At 38.4% G+C, this 16,931-nt stretch overlaps 1 protein-coding gene across 1 annotated transcript; it reads left to right on the top strand.

Moving 5' to 3' along the window:
* The first annotated feature begins 8,511 nt into the window (after nucleotides 1–8,511).
* Nucleotides 8,512–9,891, top strand: LOC108101376 (high mobility group nucleosome-binding domain-containing protein 5). The gene is made up of 2 exons (XM_017205688.1): nucleotides 8,512–8,673; nucleotides 9,199–9,891. Exons 1-2 carry the CDS (start codon nucleotides 8,512–8,514, stop codon nucleotides 9,889–9,891), a joined length of 855 nt encoding a protein of 284 aa, XP_017061177.1.
* The last annotated feature ends 7,040 nt before the right edge of the window (nucleotides 9,892–16,931 follow it).

Here is a 16,931-nt window from a genome sequence, read left to right as displayed (position 1 = left end):
TGTGCACAAATAACCATAAACAAATTACAAATTAATAACATACTTCACTGCTTAGTGGCAGACAGGGACACTGAGTCTCTGTATGTGTGTGTGCAAGTGTGTGTGTGTGCGGAAAAGAGAGGCAGCTTTGGCCATAACTTGAAGCTATCAAATGTTGCCGATGAGAAACGGCCGAGATAAGAACAACACTCGAAGAAAAATTACCATGACGTAATTGCTCAAACAAAAAAATATTAAAAAACAAAATAAATTCACTGACATTTTTATATAAATTTAAAAATTTTATAACAAAATTTTAAATTAATTTAATAACCTTTTTATCTATTTTTCGTATTTATCAACTGTAGGTAAAACTTATTTTACTTATTGGTTAGCAAGTATGAACAAATTGTACTGCTAATTTTTGTATTATATTTTCAGTTTGTACTTCTTTGGGGGATACATTTTTTCTGGCATTATTCCAAATTAAAATTTTGTTGGGTGCAGAGTCCTGGAGCAGGACCAAAACAGAGGCCACGGCCAAAGGAAGCTGAGCAGAGGGAAGATGCTGGTGCGAGCAGAAGGAGGACAACAGAATGCGGTATAAATTTACATATTTTATTGAAAATTGAATAGCGCCAAGCAGCAGCAGCAGCAAAAGCAGAAGCAGCAGCCAGCAGCTCCTCCTCCTTCGACAACAACAACAGCAATAACAAAGTTAACAAAATCCAGAAGAGCGTTTCGCCCCCTCGGAAAAACCCCATGAAACAGAGATCCCCGAAGAACAAAAAGCAGCATGCAGAAGAGAATGAAACTTTTAATACGAAAGAAGCATTCAATAGAAAGGCAAGCACAATAATAACAAAGAGAGCAGCGGAGGGTATGGATTTTCGAGGGGAAAGTGAGGGAGTAGAAGCTTTGGAGCCATGGCTAGATGAAAATATGACAGTAAGTTATATGCCAAAGCCGAAGCAGGAAAAGGAGCGGAAATGGCAGCAGTAGCAAAAACAGGAGTATCGCCAAAAAGAAAAGCAGACACTGAGCTGTTCGCAACGAAATTTAAAAAAATATTCTACCGAAATATCTGGCACCGCATCGGCAATGTTCTTTGAAAAAGTTGAAAAAGGAATAAAGTTAATAAAAGTAACAATATACCTTAAAATATTACAATTACTCTGAGGGCTGATATTATATGACCTCATAAATTCCTTTTATTGGAACTTTTGTTTATAAGTATTTGAGATAGGCCCCTTTATTGTATTATTATTTAAAAAGTCTTTGCTTTATGTTCACAAATCATTTTAAAGATAAAGCTTCATAACTTGTTTACAAAATAAATAAAAACTATTTTAATATACTTTATTAAATAGTATTATAAACATCACTACATAACTACATGCTTCATATATTGGAATTGCACTTTTACAACTTTAATTCTTGTTAACCAATTCCTTCAGGGTGAATAAGGTAACATTGTTCGCCTCTGATTGAACTTAAAATACCCAATAATACCCAGGGCATTGAAACATTGCAATTTGTAGTGGGTAGTTCCTGCATGGGCGGCGTTGGGAGGTGAAGAAAAATGGAGGGGGATTGGGTGGGGCTTTAGTGGGAAAGCTGCTGCTGCATTTGCTGCCGCTGTTGATTCCGATTCAGATGCGGATTCTGCGCTTGGCCTCGCTTACACGGAGATTCATTTCAAATCAATACACATAAACAATAAAAGGTAGCCAAACCGCTGAACCCACATGCGAATGGCAAAAGTTGGCAAGGTGGAAAAGTGGAAACGTGGGGAAACGGGGAAATGGAAAACTCGGTTCGAAATAAGCTGCTCGACGTGATGTCTGTGTGAGTGCTTTCACTGGGAATCGCATAATTTAAACGACGCCTGTCAATGTAGTCGACCATTTCGAGTCGACCGTCATCCCCCCGAAATTCTGCATTCGATTTGGGAATCTATCTCAGGTGTCGAAACAATGTGAGATATTTGCCAGGTGCCTGGTAGCTGTCATAAACTTGGCTTATGCCTCGACAATCAGAAATACGGCTCTGATCACCTGAGTATCGAAGTAATCCCATGATTTAAATTCATACCATACTAGCTGATGGTTCGGAAATAAACACCTACTGAATAAATTTAGCACATCTCAATTTAAGTTGGAATGTTTTAGAAATCTTGTAATACCTAATAACCCTTAGTGTATATCTAATATTATACGGTATTATTGCTAAATATATATAAATGATATATACATATATTGCTTTTTATTGCCACAAAACTGATTCGTCAGTATAAACTGATTCGGATGTATAAAATATTAAACAAACACTTTATGATAAAATAACTCGATATTACCCTTTTCCAAACTATAAATCATTACAAGCTTTATAAAAGCCAACTCATTTAATTTATTTAAGCCCCTCGAAATGAATCTGACAGCCTGTTCGAACCGCCGGCGCATTCTGATTGTGCGAAATTTCCCGAAAACTTTCGGCTTGAAAAGCAAAGGAATGAAATCCCTTTAATATGATGGATTAACCACCCTTTCAGCTGTAAAACAACAATGTAATTCCAGGCAAAAGTAACAACAAAAAACATCGGCAGGTAAAAGTTGTCTGCTATGAAATTTGGCCAGGGAAACCGCCGGCAGACAGACAGATTGCTCATACGCCACGGTGGCCGCTTTTCCGCGCGCCAATGTGAATTAATTAGCTTTATTTCGCAAGTTCAGCTGCTTTCAACTTTGTTTATCGATTTGCCAGGATGTTCCCCTACTCCCCCTTCCTTTCCACCTCAATATTAACTGTGCTTTAAAATCGAAGTATGTATATATATTATCCCACGGACAAGATTCGGTTTTCCGGGTTAATGAAAACTCACGTTGTTACAAGAGCCTCACGAAAATCCCACGCCCTCAGCAAATCATTTAAAACTGTACAGACAAATGCCACGCCCTCGCTCACGCCGCCCACACGCACACCTGCATACCCACACACACATTCACACACGTGAAACAAGAAGAAGAAGCAGCAGCCGCAGAGACTTCAGCTGAAAATGTTGCTAAAAATGCGAAGCGCAAAAATGCAGCGTACGTGCAAAATGTACCGCAAGCAAGGGCGTGGCGGAAAAGGGTGGTGGGGGGTGGGAGGTGGCATCGGTAAGTCATGTTGCCCCATTGAAAGCCAACAAACCTTGGCTCAAAGTTTTCAATGCTCGCGTAGCGAAAACAAAAGGTTTTTTATTGAATTTTGAAATGCTGCGCTGAGGTGAAGTCCCTTCTGTTCGTCCCCATTTTTTTCCGCCGTTTTCCCACCCCTCTCCCACCCGCTTTCGTCAACCCTTCGACCCATATTTCAATACAGGTATTGCAGGTGTGCGTGTATGTGTGTGCTGAGTGAAAAAGCCGCGACTGTCACGCTGCATTTGCTGCAAGGAGCTGAACACCTTAGCCAGCTGCAACGCGGGCTCAACCAAAGCTAGCACGTGCTTGCGGGGGACTTACACTTCTCGAAATACAATATGTGGTTTTATACATATTTTTTATATAAAAAAAAAAAAAAAAAAACATAAAAGTGAAGACAAGACACAACAAGCTAAATCAATGCAACAAAAACTGAACAGGTTTTAAATTAACAACCGACTTACACTTATCCACAAATACAATATTAAATCCCAGTTTTAAGGTCATTACTTTCAGATTATGCTTCTAACCGTTAAAATGTTTTAAAAAAGTGCTTAAAAAAAAATCTGCCGAATAAGAATGAAAGAGAGTTAACTATTAAAAGAAAATCTTTACTAAAACTAAAATTAGGGTAACTTCACTTAAAAAAAGAAAGGCAGAAAATTTTTAATCAATTTGTATTTATTTTATTCTTTGATATTAATGACAGAATTCATCAGACCCGACCTTTTGTTTAGTATTTAGAGATAATCTTAGCTGCTTAATAGTTTGCAATGACTTGTAAGTGAATATGTTTGCGACTGTTAAATTATTTTAAAACTTTACGACCCCTAATCAAAAACTTTAAAAACAACATTTAAACATTTTCATATTTTATTTTCACTGCACGGGAAGGTGTTCCGTTGGGGGCAGCATATTTTCCACATCGCCATCGCGATCAAAGTTTAGCGGGGATATTTTAAAGCTTGTCAAAAACGTTGCAATAAATAAAAGTGGCGCCCCAAAGACTCCACCCTTAAACCTTAAATGTCTTGAAAAGGCGGGAAGAAGATGGCGACAAGGTTGCGGCTTTGGTGCAAAACATTTGAAAGCGCTTTCGGGTAAATAACGTTTAGCAGGAATGCTTTCACCTTCGGCTAGTTGACCCCAGGCAGCTGTCACTATTTGAGGTAACAAGCTGAAGGAAACGAGGTGAAGCGTGGGAAATCCCATTCACACGAAAATTGAAAGCAGTTGCAATTGACAGGGCAACGTCCTTTGCATAAAATCTTCTCTGATTTTCAACATTTAGAAACTATCAATGCTTTGATTAACTGAAAACGTTTCTAAGAATAATCCTATTCAATAAAAGCGATTTATAGGAGTATCCACTTCTTTTTGGATTTATAAAAACTGTTATACAATTCTATAATTAAGCAGTACAAGATGTATTTACAAAACCCTATTTCTTATTCCAACTGATTCCACAGAGTCTACTTATACTCAAGAACTCTCCACAAAAACTGACCAGCAAATTAGGTCAGAAGTTTTTGCCGCAAATCGAATGAATTACTAAGAAATGTCCTGGCAAACGAAATGATTACCTGAAGAAGAGGTCGAGATTTCTTCTAATGGCAATCCCACACACATGCCTAGAGTCACAATTAAGCCTTTAGTCAAAGCCCCCAAAGCAAGCTCCTTTAGTCCAATGTGATTACATAAATCCGAAGAAAAAAGAAAGCCGAGTGGTGGTGGTTGTGGGTGAACCTTTTTTGATTATGATTGGGACACATGGGCAAGCGACTGACGGTGGACTCAATATGGCTAAAAGCCAAGCCACCGGGTCCTTGGGTATTAGGCTAATTGCTGGACCAACCTGAAAAGATATCTGGATCCGGATTGAATCTGTGGAGTGGATGCAACTCCTCGACTCATGTCAATGCCAAGCCAAGTTTAATCAACGTTCCACAGACTTTTTTCTCGCCCTCTTGCCTTTTTTCTGATGTTTGCTTAAATCCTATAGTTTAGGATACTCTTTCTGGAGATATCTCTGCTGTGATTTAAAATTTGCAATCAATGAAAATGCTTTAAAATATATATAATATATAAAATAAAAATATAGAATGTCAAGTAAAACTTTCGAGTATATAATAATAATTCATTAAGAGCATTAATTGTTTATTAAAACAACTATGCTTTAAAAATGTTTCCTAAAATATTTAAGTTTGTAATATGGTTTATAAAAAACGCAACAGCTCTAAAAAATAAGTTTTGCGACAAAGTTCTGATGTTTTATCGCCTTACAACTTTTTATGACTTTGTAAGGGTATTTAGTTCAGCATACTCTTTAACCACTTTTTGTATAGTTTTTTGTTTATTTGCAGCCTGATGTTGGCAAATTAATTCAGGAAATTCAATAAAAACAAGCACCAAAACATGGCAAACAAAACTCGTCGAGTCGTCGAGAATTTGCCCTCAATGCTCGCAGCTCCATGCAATCAAAGAGTGCATAGATAAATCACCCGGCTAAATCCAGAGGGTCTGGATTGGAATGGAATGGTATGGAGTGGAAGGGATGGTGGAGTTGGGCTGGTGGGTTAAAAAACACGGCCAAAATGTCAATGCAAATTTAATGGCTGACAATTTATATGCATGCCAAGTGACTTTTGGCCAACTACTGAACTTTGTGTGAATGCGAAAGCAGTTGGGGAACTGGGGACAGTTTGGAGGAGTGGTGCAAAAACCGAATGTTCGGGGCAAATTCGATGGCGGCTAGAAAAAAAGTTCCGAAGGTGCCAAGTGGCTGTCAAACTTTTGCCAACGAAAAACCGGGCACGAAGGAATTTCTGCTCGCCCAAATCGAATCGAATGGAATCGAAATGCGAAATCGAATGAAATTCCTCGTTTGTCCTTGTTGCCGCGGCTCATAAATTAAGGCAACGCATCCCCCGCCACGCCCACCGCCCCCCGGCCCCCCTTTTTCCCTGCACCCGATGTTAACATTAACGGTTTATTTATGCCGCCGCCGACATTTAAAATGCATTTCCTGCGCCCAGGTTGGGCCCCCAAGAAGGCGTCGGAAAAAGCCAAGAGAAATGGCCAAAAAGCGATGGATAAACAGAGTTGCAAAAAAAACAGGATTAAGAGCTGCCGAGTGGGAAAGCGGCGAGCAGCAGGAATAACTTTAAGACGTGTATTTATAACGCAACGCGGCAACTTTATATGGCGACGCATCGGGGGCATAAATACGAGGAGGTGTCGACGTGACTTGGGGATTGGTCAGGACGTGCTACCAGAAATATGCCTCTTCGAGGAATGGTTAAGAACACCAAAAAGTGGGTCAAAAAAATAACCGGAAAAAAAGAAAAAAAAAACTGGAGGTATGTATTTGCAATTTATTTTGGAGTTGGCGAACCTTTCTGAAATGTATTTAATCTTATGTATAAAATAATAACCAATATAATAACCAAATGGAACCAAATAACCATCAGTATCAAGTTTTAATAATAAAGTCTTCTAGAAAAGAATTTATAACCAAATCAAGTTAAACTTTAAAATGTAAAAATAGTAAATTATATTATTATTATTATGTATTATGTAGGATGACCAAATATTTTATCAATATCAAGATCAAAACTCTCAACAATAAGGAATTTATAACCAAATAAAGTTGAAAACCATCATGAAACAAAATTTTTTTGCTCAAAGGTAGGCTTTAGTAGAAATGATAAGGGTTCGAGGTGAAAGTATATTAAAGTAGTAAATAGGGGATAAGTGAAGGCAAAATGGTGATCTGAAAAGGGTTAATCAGGGCCACTTAAAGCATGAAAAAGTTAATTAATAAAGACACCATTTAAAGTGGTAAAGTGATTTACATTCGTGAATACAAACCATCAAACACCAAATTCTAAGTGTCAAAACCATTCCTCACATCAATGTCGTTGTCCTGTCATAATTGTTAAATTAAACCATTAACCTCTTGGAGGCCAGAAAAGTCATACATATAGTGGCATGTTGAATTTCCATAACGCTGACTGAAAATCCTTCTTATCAAAGTCCCCTTTCCTCCCATCATCCTCTGTTGTTGTGGTCAAATCCCTTTTGCTGTTATCAATCAACCGCATACAAGACACTCACAAGTGGCCAATAAATTATTAATTAAGTTGAAAATCAAGCGAGCAAACAGCAATGCCCATGATTGATGGCTAATTGGGGAAGGGGGCGTTATCTTGTAGTGAATTCATCATGCGGGTGTCGTCGAAGTCAACCAATCGGAAGACAATGGGGCCCACTGTGCCACTGGGGCATTCGATCTCGGCATTTTGGCCCCTTCATTCCCAATGACAACAACAAGCTGCGGATTTTGCAATGGGCAGCGTAACAAAAGTCGCTTGTTTTGGCCAACAGTGGCAAGAAAAAGCTCCCAAACCGCAAGAAGTTGGCCAGTTCGAGGGGTTTTTTGTCGGGAACAACGTTATGCACTTAAAGACAAAAGAAACATTGGAAAACAACCAAACAAAAACCAAATGCCAAAGGCAAAAAAGAGTAAGAATGGTTTTGTAAGGCTTAGCGACTATTTAATACCCACTACAGTATCTATAATATTAAATTAAAATCCAATATTTGCATATTAAAATTAAAAGTATACAACTTTCAATTAATATTTTTTTGAAGAACCCAAAAAACTCAAATTTCAGAACTTTAAGTTTGTTGCTGATCTTAAAGGAAATTATTCTAATAATATATTTAAAATATTAAGTTTAATATTTATATACACCTTTCTAATTGACAGCTTTTTAGTTAAGTAATCTTAATAAGTTTAAACAAGCCAAAATTAAAATACATTTTTAATTATTTATTAATTTTATAAGTTATAATAAGCTGTATCATAAAATCAATATGTGTATGAAAGCGGCACATACATGTTATTTTTTTAAGATTTTTTTTACCAATCAAAAATTATAACAAATAAGAGAACTTTCGCAATAAAATCTTGTAGTGTGTATAAACATATCTCGTCTAACAGATGCTATTATCAGTACCTAGTTATATCACTTATTGTTTGTAAAGCAAATCTTGTACAGCATACACTTCGTTAATACCTCCCAGCAAACGCAATACACCGAAACGAGACCAAATAAAAAGGGGTGCAAAAAGTATCAGAGGCAGCAGAGTTGGCAAATCAGCCGCAAAAGTGGAGAAGGTTGAGGAGAGTGTGGATAAAAAGCTCCGGCGGCTCGAGGTGATTCCAGTAGACGGCGATAAGCGGGCGTGGCTGCCGCACCAGAAACACGGAGTAAAATCGAAGGACTACGGAGACAGGGAGCCAGAAAAGGAGCCAGGATAACAAGGAGCAGCAGTGGCATCAGCTATGTGGCCGGCTTGGCAAGTGATAACGCTGCTGGGGCTTCTGGCCGGGGCTTTGGCACTCCACTCAACGCCGGACAGGGCCATGGCCATAAGCGCTGCTCTCCTTGGCCAGGACTTTGAGGACTTTAAGCCGTACTTCGAGCAGGAGCAAAAGCAGGAGAAGGTAAGCAAATCGCCTCTATTGCTGGACCATATTTTAAGCTTCTCTGGGATACCTAAAATTTCCTTTAGGAAAAATATTTGAAAAAAACTTATTTTTTATTAGCGGAACGACTTTATTTTGTACAGAAGATATTTTGCATAAGACTGTGGAAGTACAATATTTTTTTTGGTCAATACAGAAGTGATTTTAGACAAAAAAAGAAAACTTTTCCTTAAAACGTATAAAAATGTTAAATTAAAAATTTATAAGAACTTTCTTAATAATAATTGGATTAATATTAAAAAATTTTTAATTTTATTATTTATTTTTCTAAAAAACATTTGTGCTTAAAGTTTGAAGATGACTAGTTTTGTTTAAAGTTTATTGAGTAAATCTACCATTTGGTTACTTGTTTCGTTGCAACTTCTCTTCCATGTTCAAAAACCAAGGAAATATTGAATATGAGTAAGCCTTGTTGCAACCAAACTAGCACAGACTTATATTATTTACTATTCATGATTTCCAACATTTTCCATTGCATTTCAGGAGTCGGATCAGCTGGTGGCCGCCACGAAGCACGAGGAGCACTCGGAGGGCGGGGAGGAGGAGTCGGGGGAGGAGCACCACAGCGAGCACTTCCACAAGAAGGGCGGCAAGAGCAAGAAGGGCCACAAGCACGGCGAGCACTCCGAGAAGGGGGAGAAGGGCCACCACGACAAGGAGGGCAAGAAGGGGGAGCACGAAGAGGAGGAGGGGCACGAGAAGAAGCACAAGCACTCCGAGTCCCATCACAAGAAGAAGAAGAAGGGCTCCAAGGGCGAGAAGGGCAGCGAGTTCGAGGATCACGGCTCCTACAAGAAAGGACACTCCATCAAGGGAAAGCACAACGTCCACAAACTGGACGAAAATAAAAAGGAGAAGAAGTTCTACGATGAGGATCACAACGAAGGAGGCGAGGAGAAACACGGAGGCTTCGAGGAGTCCAAGAAGCACAAGAAGGGGAGCAGCTTCAAGAAAGGTCACCACAAAAAGGGAGGTCACGAGGAGCACTACGGCAAGAAGGGTCACAGCAAAAAGGGCCACAAGAAGAAGGGTCACAAAGGTCACAAGAAGAAGCACGAGGAGTCCAAGAAGTGGGGCCACAAAAAGGAGCACGGCAAGAAGGGCGGCGAGGAACACAAAAAGAAGTGGCACAAATCCCACAAACAGAGCAGCGATCACGATCACGGACATCATTGAAAATCCAGTCGACCTCCCTACCATTTTCCCTATTTTTATTGTACTTTCTAAGCATTAAAAACAGATAAATCAGACCCAGAAAATATTAGTGTTTATATTTGTACATAAGAAATGTTTTTAACTTCCTAAGAACATTCAGATTCAACAAGTTTACATAGATTTTCCAAGTTATCTCAGATTTAAAATCAAAACTAAATCTATTTTATTTTAAACTTCACATTCAGATCTGAAAAAGTAAGGGTAACAATTTAACTTTAGCTCAGTAAGATATCTTAAGCGATATGGTAAAAGTCATGTTATAATTGAATATGTTAGGCTTTCGGTAATCCCTCTGAAACCTGGTAAACATCTCTTTCAGTTTCTGCCAAAACAATTTCAGCTTAGATAACTTTGCTCGTACTAGTTGTAATGTTAGCTCTCTTCCACTTAATCGTAATATTTGACAAGTACTACATATGTGATGTAATCGCACTCAAAGCGTATTCAGGTCATCAAAAATGAAGTCCTTGTTCCATATAGTTTAACATGTGTAATGAACACAAAATGAATTTTGAAGACTTGCCATAGTTATCTTTCATTTACGTTCTGAAAGCGCCCAATATCCATGTATCTGCTTAGAAAGAGATTATGCAGGACATACTCACATACACACGCACATAGGAAAACACACGCACACACTGGCGGAGATTAAAGAAAACATAATTAGGGAGAAAATCCGAGCCAAAGGGTCAGAGATCAATTGGCGATGTTTGGCCCGACCCTTCAGCACACACCTGCAATGAACTAATTGCCAAACGGTGAGTGAAATATGAATATGGCAAGGAGGGAAGGAGAGAGGAGAGAGGAAAGAGGAGAGAGAAGCGAAGAAGGGAGGAAAGGAGGAAAGGAGAGAGGAGGAGTGAGACAGGAGCAAGGGAGAGGGAAGCGAGGGAGCGAAAGAGAAGGGCAGACGAACCCGTCCGTGTCAAAGGTTAATTACGCATACTGCAGGTCATTCCCTAACTTGCCATCCTGTCGCAACACACACACACTCTCACACACTTCTACTTACACACATGAGCACTGAGATTTGCACACTTTAGGCTACATACATGTAAGCCTGTGTGTGTGTGCGTATGTTTGCTTAAGCCATTTCCGGTTCGATTTTAGCCCAAATCTTGTCCATTTTCCAGCCTAAGCAAACAAACGGAAACTGGCTTAGTCGGAGCAGCCGTTCGGGGAGTGGACCCAAGGAGCCAGGACGAAGGACGAAGGACAACGGACCGTGGACAACGGACAACAGGCTCTGTTTGGTCTCATATGCTAATCCCTCCGACCGGCGTCATAAATCATTTTCAACCAACTGGAGAACGGATTTTGGCCAAAGGAACGGCCTGCAGGACAATGGAGGTCGGGGTTAAGTAAAGTTCGTCTGGGCCTAAAAGCATTTGGCACTGCCCTCCTTAGGCGGGTTCAAACTATTTTTCGAAACATTTATTCTAATAAACAGAATAGTAGTGCCACTTAGATATGCATTACTGTATCTTGAAACTAAATAAAATTAAAAATTTATGGAAATAATAACACATTATTAAAAATTGTAAAACTCAAGGTTTAACTAAAGTTCAGTTGCTTCTTTTTAAAATTGCTTAAATTTAGTGATCAAATCAAAATGATCAAATTAAAGTGATAAAATCAAAGCAATAAAATAATATATAAAGGGGGAAGCAGACCAGAAAATATTTTAATTATACATTTCTAAAAAGAGAGCTTTAAAAAAAGTTTTTGAAATAAAGTTAATGGCGATGTTTGCTTACCGAGCACAAGAGTATTTTCATCGACTTCCCCCATAAGTTAATTTTCCTGCTCATTCTTTTCAGGGGTTTTCCCCTGCATTCGGGGGATAAGTTATACTGCAATCTGCGGGATGCAGAGCTAAAAAAGAAGTATGCCAGATCCATTGGGATCTGGATCCTGCAATGCCGCACAACAACTGCAAAGACCAATAACAACAGCATAAATATAACAAAAGCTTTAGCCCCAAACCGAGAAGAAGATTCATCTGGGGGCTCAGAAAGCAAGTTTTTGTCTGGCTCAGCCTTCGGCTTTCTGGATTTTGTGTGAGTTGCAACAGCAAGGTGAACAGTCAACAGTTGAATTTCCCATAACCACAATTGCACCGAGAATCAGTTGGGTAAAATGTTTAATAATATTTGATATAGTTTATCCATGGAGGGGGTTATTCTATAGAATATCATTAAAGCGCATAAAAACAAACCTATTTTTGTATTTAAACACATCTATCAAATTCATAATTTAAAAATAAAGAATTTCACGTGACATTAAAATGAATTTACCTCAAACAAACCTTAACATTTAACCTTAATAGATAATAAGTAAACATTTTCCCACTGTGCATGTGTGTGCGTATTTGTTGTTGCTGTTATTGTTTTTGGAAAATTGCCTGAGTAGCAACAACAAATATGGCAGTAGCAACGAGAATCCCACATGGCCACTGGGCAAATGCATTAACGAAAGTGGCTGAGAGTGCAACAGAGGCGTTGGCTGGAGGGGTGCATTTCACAGGGGGGCAGACAGGGGATTTCCTAGAAGGGGAGCGAGCCAGGCGATGCCGTGTGGCCTGATGCATCAGCACTAAGAGATCATAATTCACACAAGTCGGCTAATAATTCAGTTAAGTCGAAATGCGCAACACACAAGTTGCAGCACAGTTCCACAGCACGAGGGGCTGCAAATGTGAACACTGATGAAGCTGGGCATGGGTGGGGTTAAAGTGGGTTTCAAGGGGGGTCAGAGGGTAAGTGCCACCAAACACCAACACACACATACACACACTCGCTTGGGAGCCATTAGGTGGGAAGAGGAGTGCCTCCCCAATTTGGTTTTATGTTTTTAGTTTGCGAAATAGTTGGGGAGTGGTTTCCATTTGCGGCTTGAAAACTAAAAATATCATAAATTAATATACCAAAAATATACATAATTATAAAAACCAAAAAAAGGGGTTACTTTGAAACAGAAGTTTTAAATAAAATCATAAATCATAAAAAATACAAAATAGTTCATTTTGCCATAATCAATTGAAAACGTATTTTTTAACCTTTTGTATTAGAATTAATACTTAAACTTAGGAAAAAGTAGAGCTACCTTATCTAAATCATATCTTGATATTTATTTCTAGATCTATCACTCTAAAGAACTTTCCAAAAAACCATTTCAGTATTTGCACTCTTTGTCTGGCAAAGTGCAGCAATCTTAAAGGATTTTCAATGTTCTTGCAAATTAGTTTCATCCTCCCATGTGGGTGTGGAAAAGTTTATTGTTTATGGGGACCAAAAGCTTAATCTTCTTCTTTGTTGCTTGTTGTTGTTAGGCTCTTTTGTTGTTTCTGAGTCTTAGCCTTGTTTGCTGTGGAAAAGTGCACCCGCAGTTTTGTGCCAGAAGCCTTATCCACTTTCTGAATCGCTGAGCTTCCGCAACATTTGTTAGCTCCTTAAATTTAAAACAAATTTAACAAATTCCTTCGTCGAACGGTATAATTGAATTCAATTTTGAAATATTATATATTGAAAATCAAATTTATGCATAAGTGCACTTAGCATACCTATATTATTACAATATTCAAGCAGGATAGCTAACATTTCAAGTACTGACAAATCCAAAACGATTATAATTATTAGCCATTAAAAATCATTTTACTCGTATAAGCGCACTTGATTTTTTTTCTTCGTTAGCATTTCAATTGAATTTTTTATTTTTTGAACGGACTGCAATATATACATATATTTATATTGTGGGTTATTGTATATAGCCCATACTATGTATCTACAATATAAAAAAGATTTATTTATCTTATTAAAAATATAATATACATATGTATGTGCTTTCGAAACCAACAAATACTTACTTTTCATATGCATTTTTCAATTCTAAACGAAATAATTAATTATGCCCAATTAGGGGAGACCGCCAAAATGAAAGAAACAGAACGAAGGGTGGAAGTCATTTGGGCTCCAATGGCTGCGGGGCGATAAGGGGAGGCATCTGCTTGGGGACAATTAGGACGGCTCGTAAATATGCCAGAATGCGCTCGGATGCATCAATGAATGTGTCAATGATTAGGCACGCCGGGACAAAGGACACGATGCCCACGATGATGGCGCAAATCGAAATGTTGCACTCCGCACCGCTGGTTGGATGAGGAAGGGGGAGCAGTGGGGAGCGAAGGGGAGGAGCGTGGGGAATGTGACGTCAGCGCCTAATGCAACTGCAATGTAAAGGGCTGTGGCGAAGAGGGGGGGAGGCGCCTGATCGCCGGGGAAAGGGCGACGATGGGTTGTGGTATCTGCAGGCCATAATCAAGCGAATGGAAGCACAGGACATCGACTGCCACGATACACAGATGCACTAAGAAAAATAACTAAGAGCAATATTATTCTTTAATCTACGTTGTACTCTTAAGAATTTTCTGTTTTATTTTAACAAAAATATTTTTTTTTTTAAATGTTACGTTTCAATGGTGGTTTTCCCTTTATTAGTTAAAGAAAACAATAAAATCATTTCCTCCCCACACGATTTATTTTCAAGATAACAAATATCTAGAAACAACAAAAAGCAAGTTTAGCTACTTTTCAAGCTGATAAGAAACTCACGCAAGCAATTAGATAAGAACAAAATTGGTTTCAGTCAAGTTTATGCCCAGTAATAATTTTATAAGTCAGACACACACACATTCCAAGTCGAACAAATTAATGAGCGTTTTATAAACATTAGTTATTAATATAGAAATCGTTATTTTATTTTGGAAAAGTTTATATCATTCTTAAGAATACACATCTTTAAACTATTTTATGCTTCTTAACACCCTTTTAAAAACTGATTGATTTATATTAATTTTAGATGATAAATTTATTACAATTTATATTTTTCGAGTGCACATACACCCACACTCGACTAAAGACCGACACACACACACACACACACACACCCACACACACGGTCGTTCCATTGCAGTCAATTTATTGTGACCAATATAACGCCGAACTGACTCGCCGGATAGCTCCTGTTGGCAGGGGCGGGGGGAGGGATGGGTGGCAAATGAGAGGGGATGGGGGAGGGGGATGGGGCCAGGACTCACTGGGTGCATGTAAATTGAAAATTATGGCAATGCGCAACAAGATTAGCCAATGGCCGGGCGGTGCCAGTGGTGCTGGCGGTTCGGAGCCTTCCTAACAAGACCCAAATGAATTTATCGAGATGGAGAGAGATATGGAAGGGAAAGCGGGACGCTAGCTGCACAAACATAAACTAAATGAATGCCCATGGCCGCCAAATGAAGTTATGACTTAATGTATACAGTTATCCATGCATATATAGAAAGAGATCGGGCCAAACAAAAAGATAGTAGTCCAAATATCTCTCACCAAAAATAAAGTTATGAGTACGGAATTTTTAAAATATGCTGAATGCAAAGAAAACAATAACGAAGAGTTTAAAGAAATAAAAAAAATTACTTGTACAAAGGCAAATTGGTTGAAAATGTATAATTATGTTTTAAAAAAAATTAGGTCTATAATGATTTACAAATGAAAACAAATTTATCTTCATATGTTCTCTTTGATTCCTTAGATTTTTTAACATAAAAAGTTGTTTATGTTCCTAGCTTTTTTCGATTTGATATCAAATTTTGTTAACATGACAAACTCTCCATGTAAAGCAAGCAAAATATTCAACTTATTCTACACTTTACCAAGACATTTCAGACTAAACGAAAATTTTGAGAAAACGTTTCTTGTTTGGCCCACTTTCCAGTTCATAATTCCAATAAACATGAAAAGGATTTTAGCCAGGCTCTTACACACACCGAAAAAGTCGACGAAGTGTCTTAGGAATCAAGTGGTCGGGGGTGAATATCTTAGCTTCGATGTGTCAAATTCATTCCACTTTGGCGCTTGGCGCTGCAGTCAGCATTCAGCTCCACTCGAGCATTTTTCTGCGCCATTTTGACACAGAATCCGAGGCACTCAGTCACTCACACACATCTGCAGTGCAGCGGGGATCCCCCAGAATTTCCCAATGAATCGCAGGCAGCTATATACGTACATATGTATGTAGCTCCTCATGCCGCATTCACTGGCTGCCTTATTATGCAAATTTCCCGACTCGAGATGCGCTCTCGCCTGCCAACGTCATCGATTTATAAGTTATGCAAAAAGCGAGAGCCAGAACTTACATATCTTCCCCCGCATCGAAAACCCCTCTGATTTATCCGTATCTTCGCCATCTGAAACATTGGGACTTTGTCTGTTTGACTTCTTTGTAAGCACGGGTTTACGTTGTAGTCGCCACTTTGGCTGTCTGCAATACGAAAACGTAGCAAAATCAATCTGAGAAGCACTGGGAAAATTATGCTCAGCTCCAAGAACCTTTTACATTGCCAAACACCACTTAATCCAAATCAACTCGTTTGATTTAACATTTTGGTTTTCATGCCTTAAAAAAATAATTGCTCCTACGTTCTTTGCTAAAATAAATATTAACCATGTTTAGTACGAAAACAAACTTTTATAACGTTTAATTAGACATTTCAAAATATTGTTCACCACTATACAAACTACGATTGCCTCCATCAGAAAACATGAAGTCAGTAATATTAGCCCTGTGCAAATAATTGGACAACATTTTTGTTTTTAAAACTTCAGCTGTCGGCAATAAATATGAATCTGAAATGCAGCTTTATTTATATGCATTTTCGGGCTAGTTAACCACGAGTAATGATTGTGTTAACAAGTTGGAGCGATCGATATGTTTGATAGGACAAATTAACTCATATTATTCGCTTTGTATGTGTGCAGGGGAAGGGCAGATTGAAAAATAAGTTTGTGTACTTTATTGCAATCGTTAACATTGAACGAATTTCGCACTTCATTTTTAAACCAATTATAAACGTCCTAAAAACGTATTTTTTCTGTGGAAATTATTCGTTTCAAAAATTAAACTACATAGATAGGTTAAACTTATTGTTATAATATTTGCTTTTTCCC

This window comes from Drosophila ficusphila, unplaced genomic scaffold, assembly GCF_018152265.1.
Source record: "Drosophila ficusphila isolate 14025-0441.05 unplaced genomic scaffold, ASM1815226v1 contig_607, whole genome shotgun sequence".
Classification (NCBI taxonomy): domain Eukaryota; kingdom Metazoa; phylum Arthropoda; class Insecta; order Diptera; family Drosophilidae; genus Drosophila; species Drosophila ficusphila.
The sequence above is the reverse complement of the archived record's forward strand: the minus strand, read 5'-3'. Positions and strand labels throughout refer to the sequence as shown.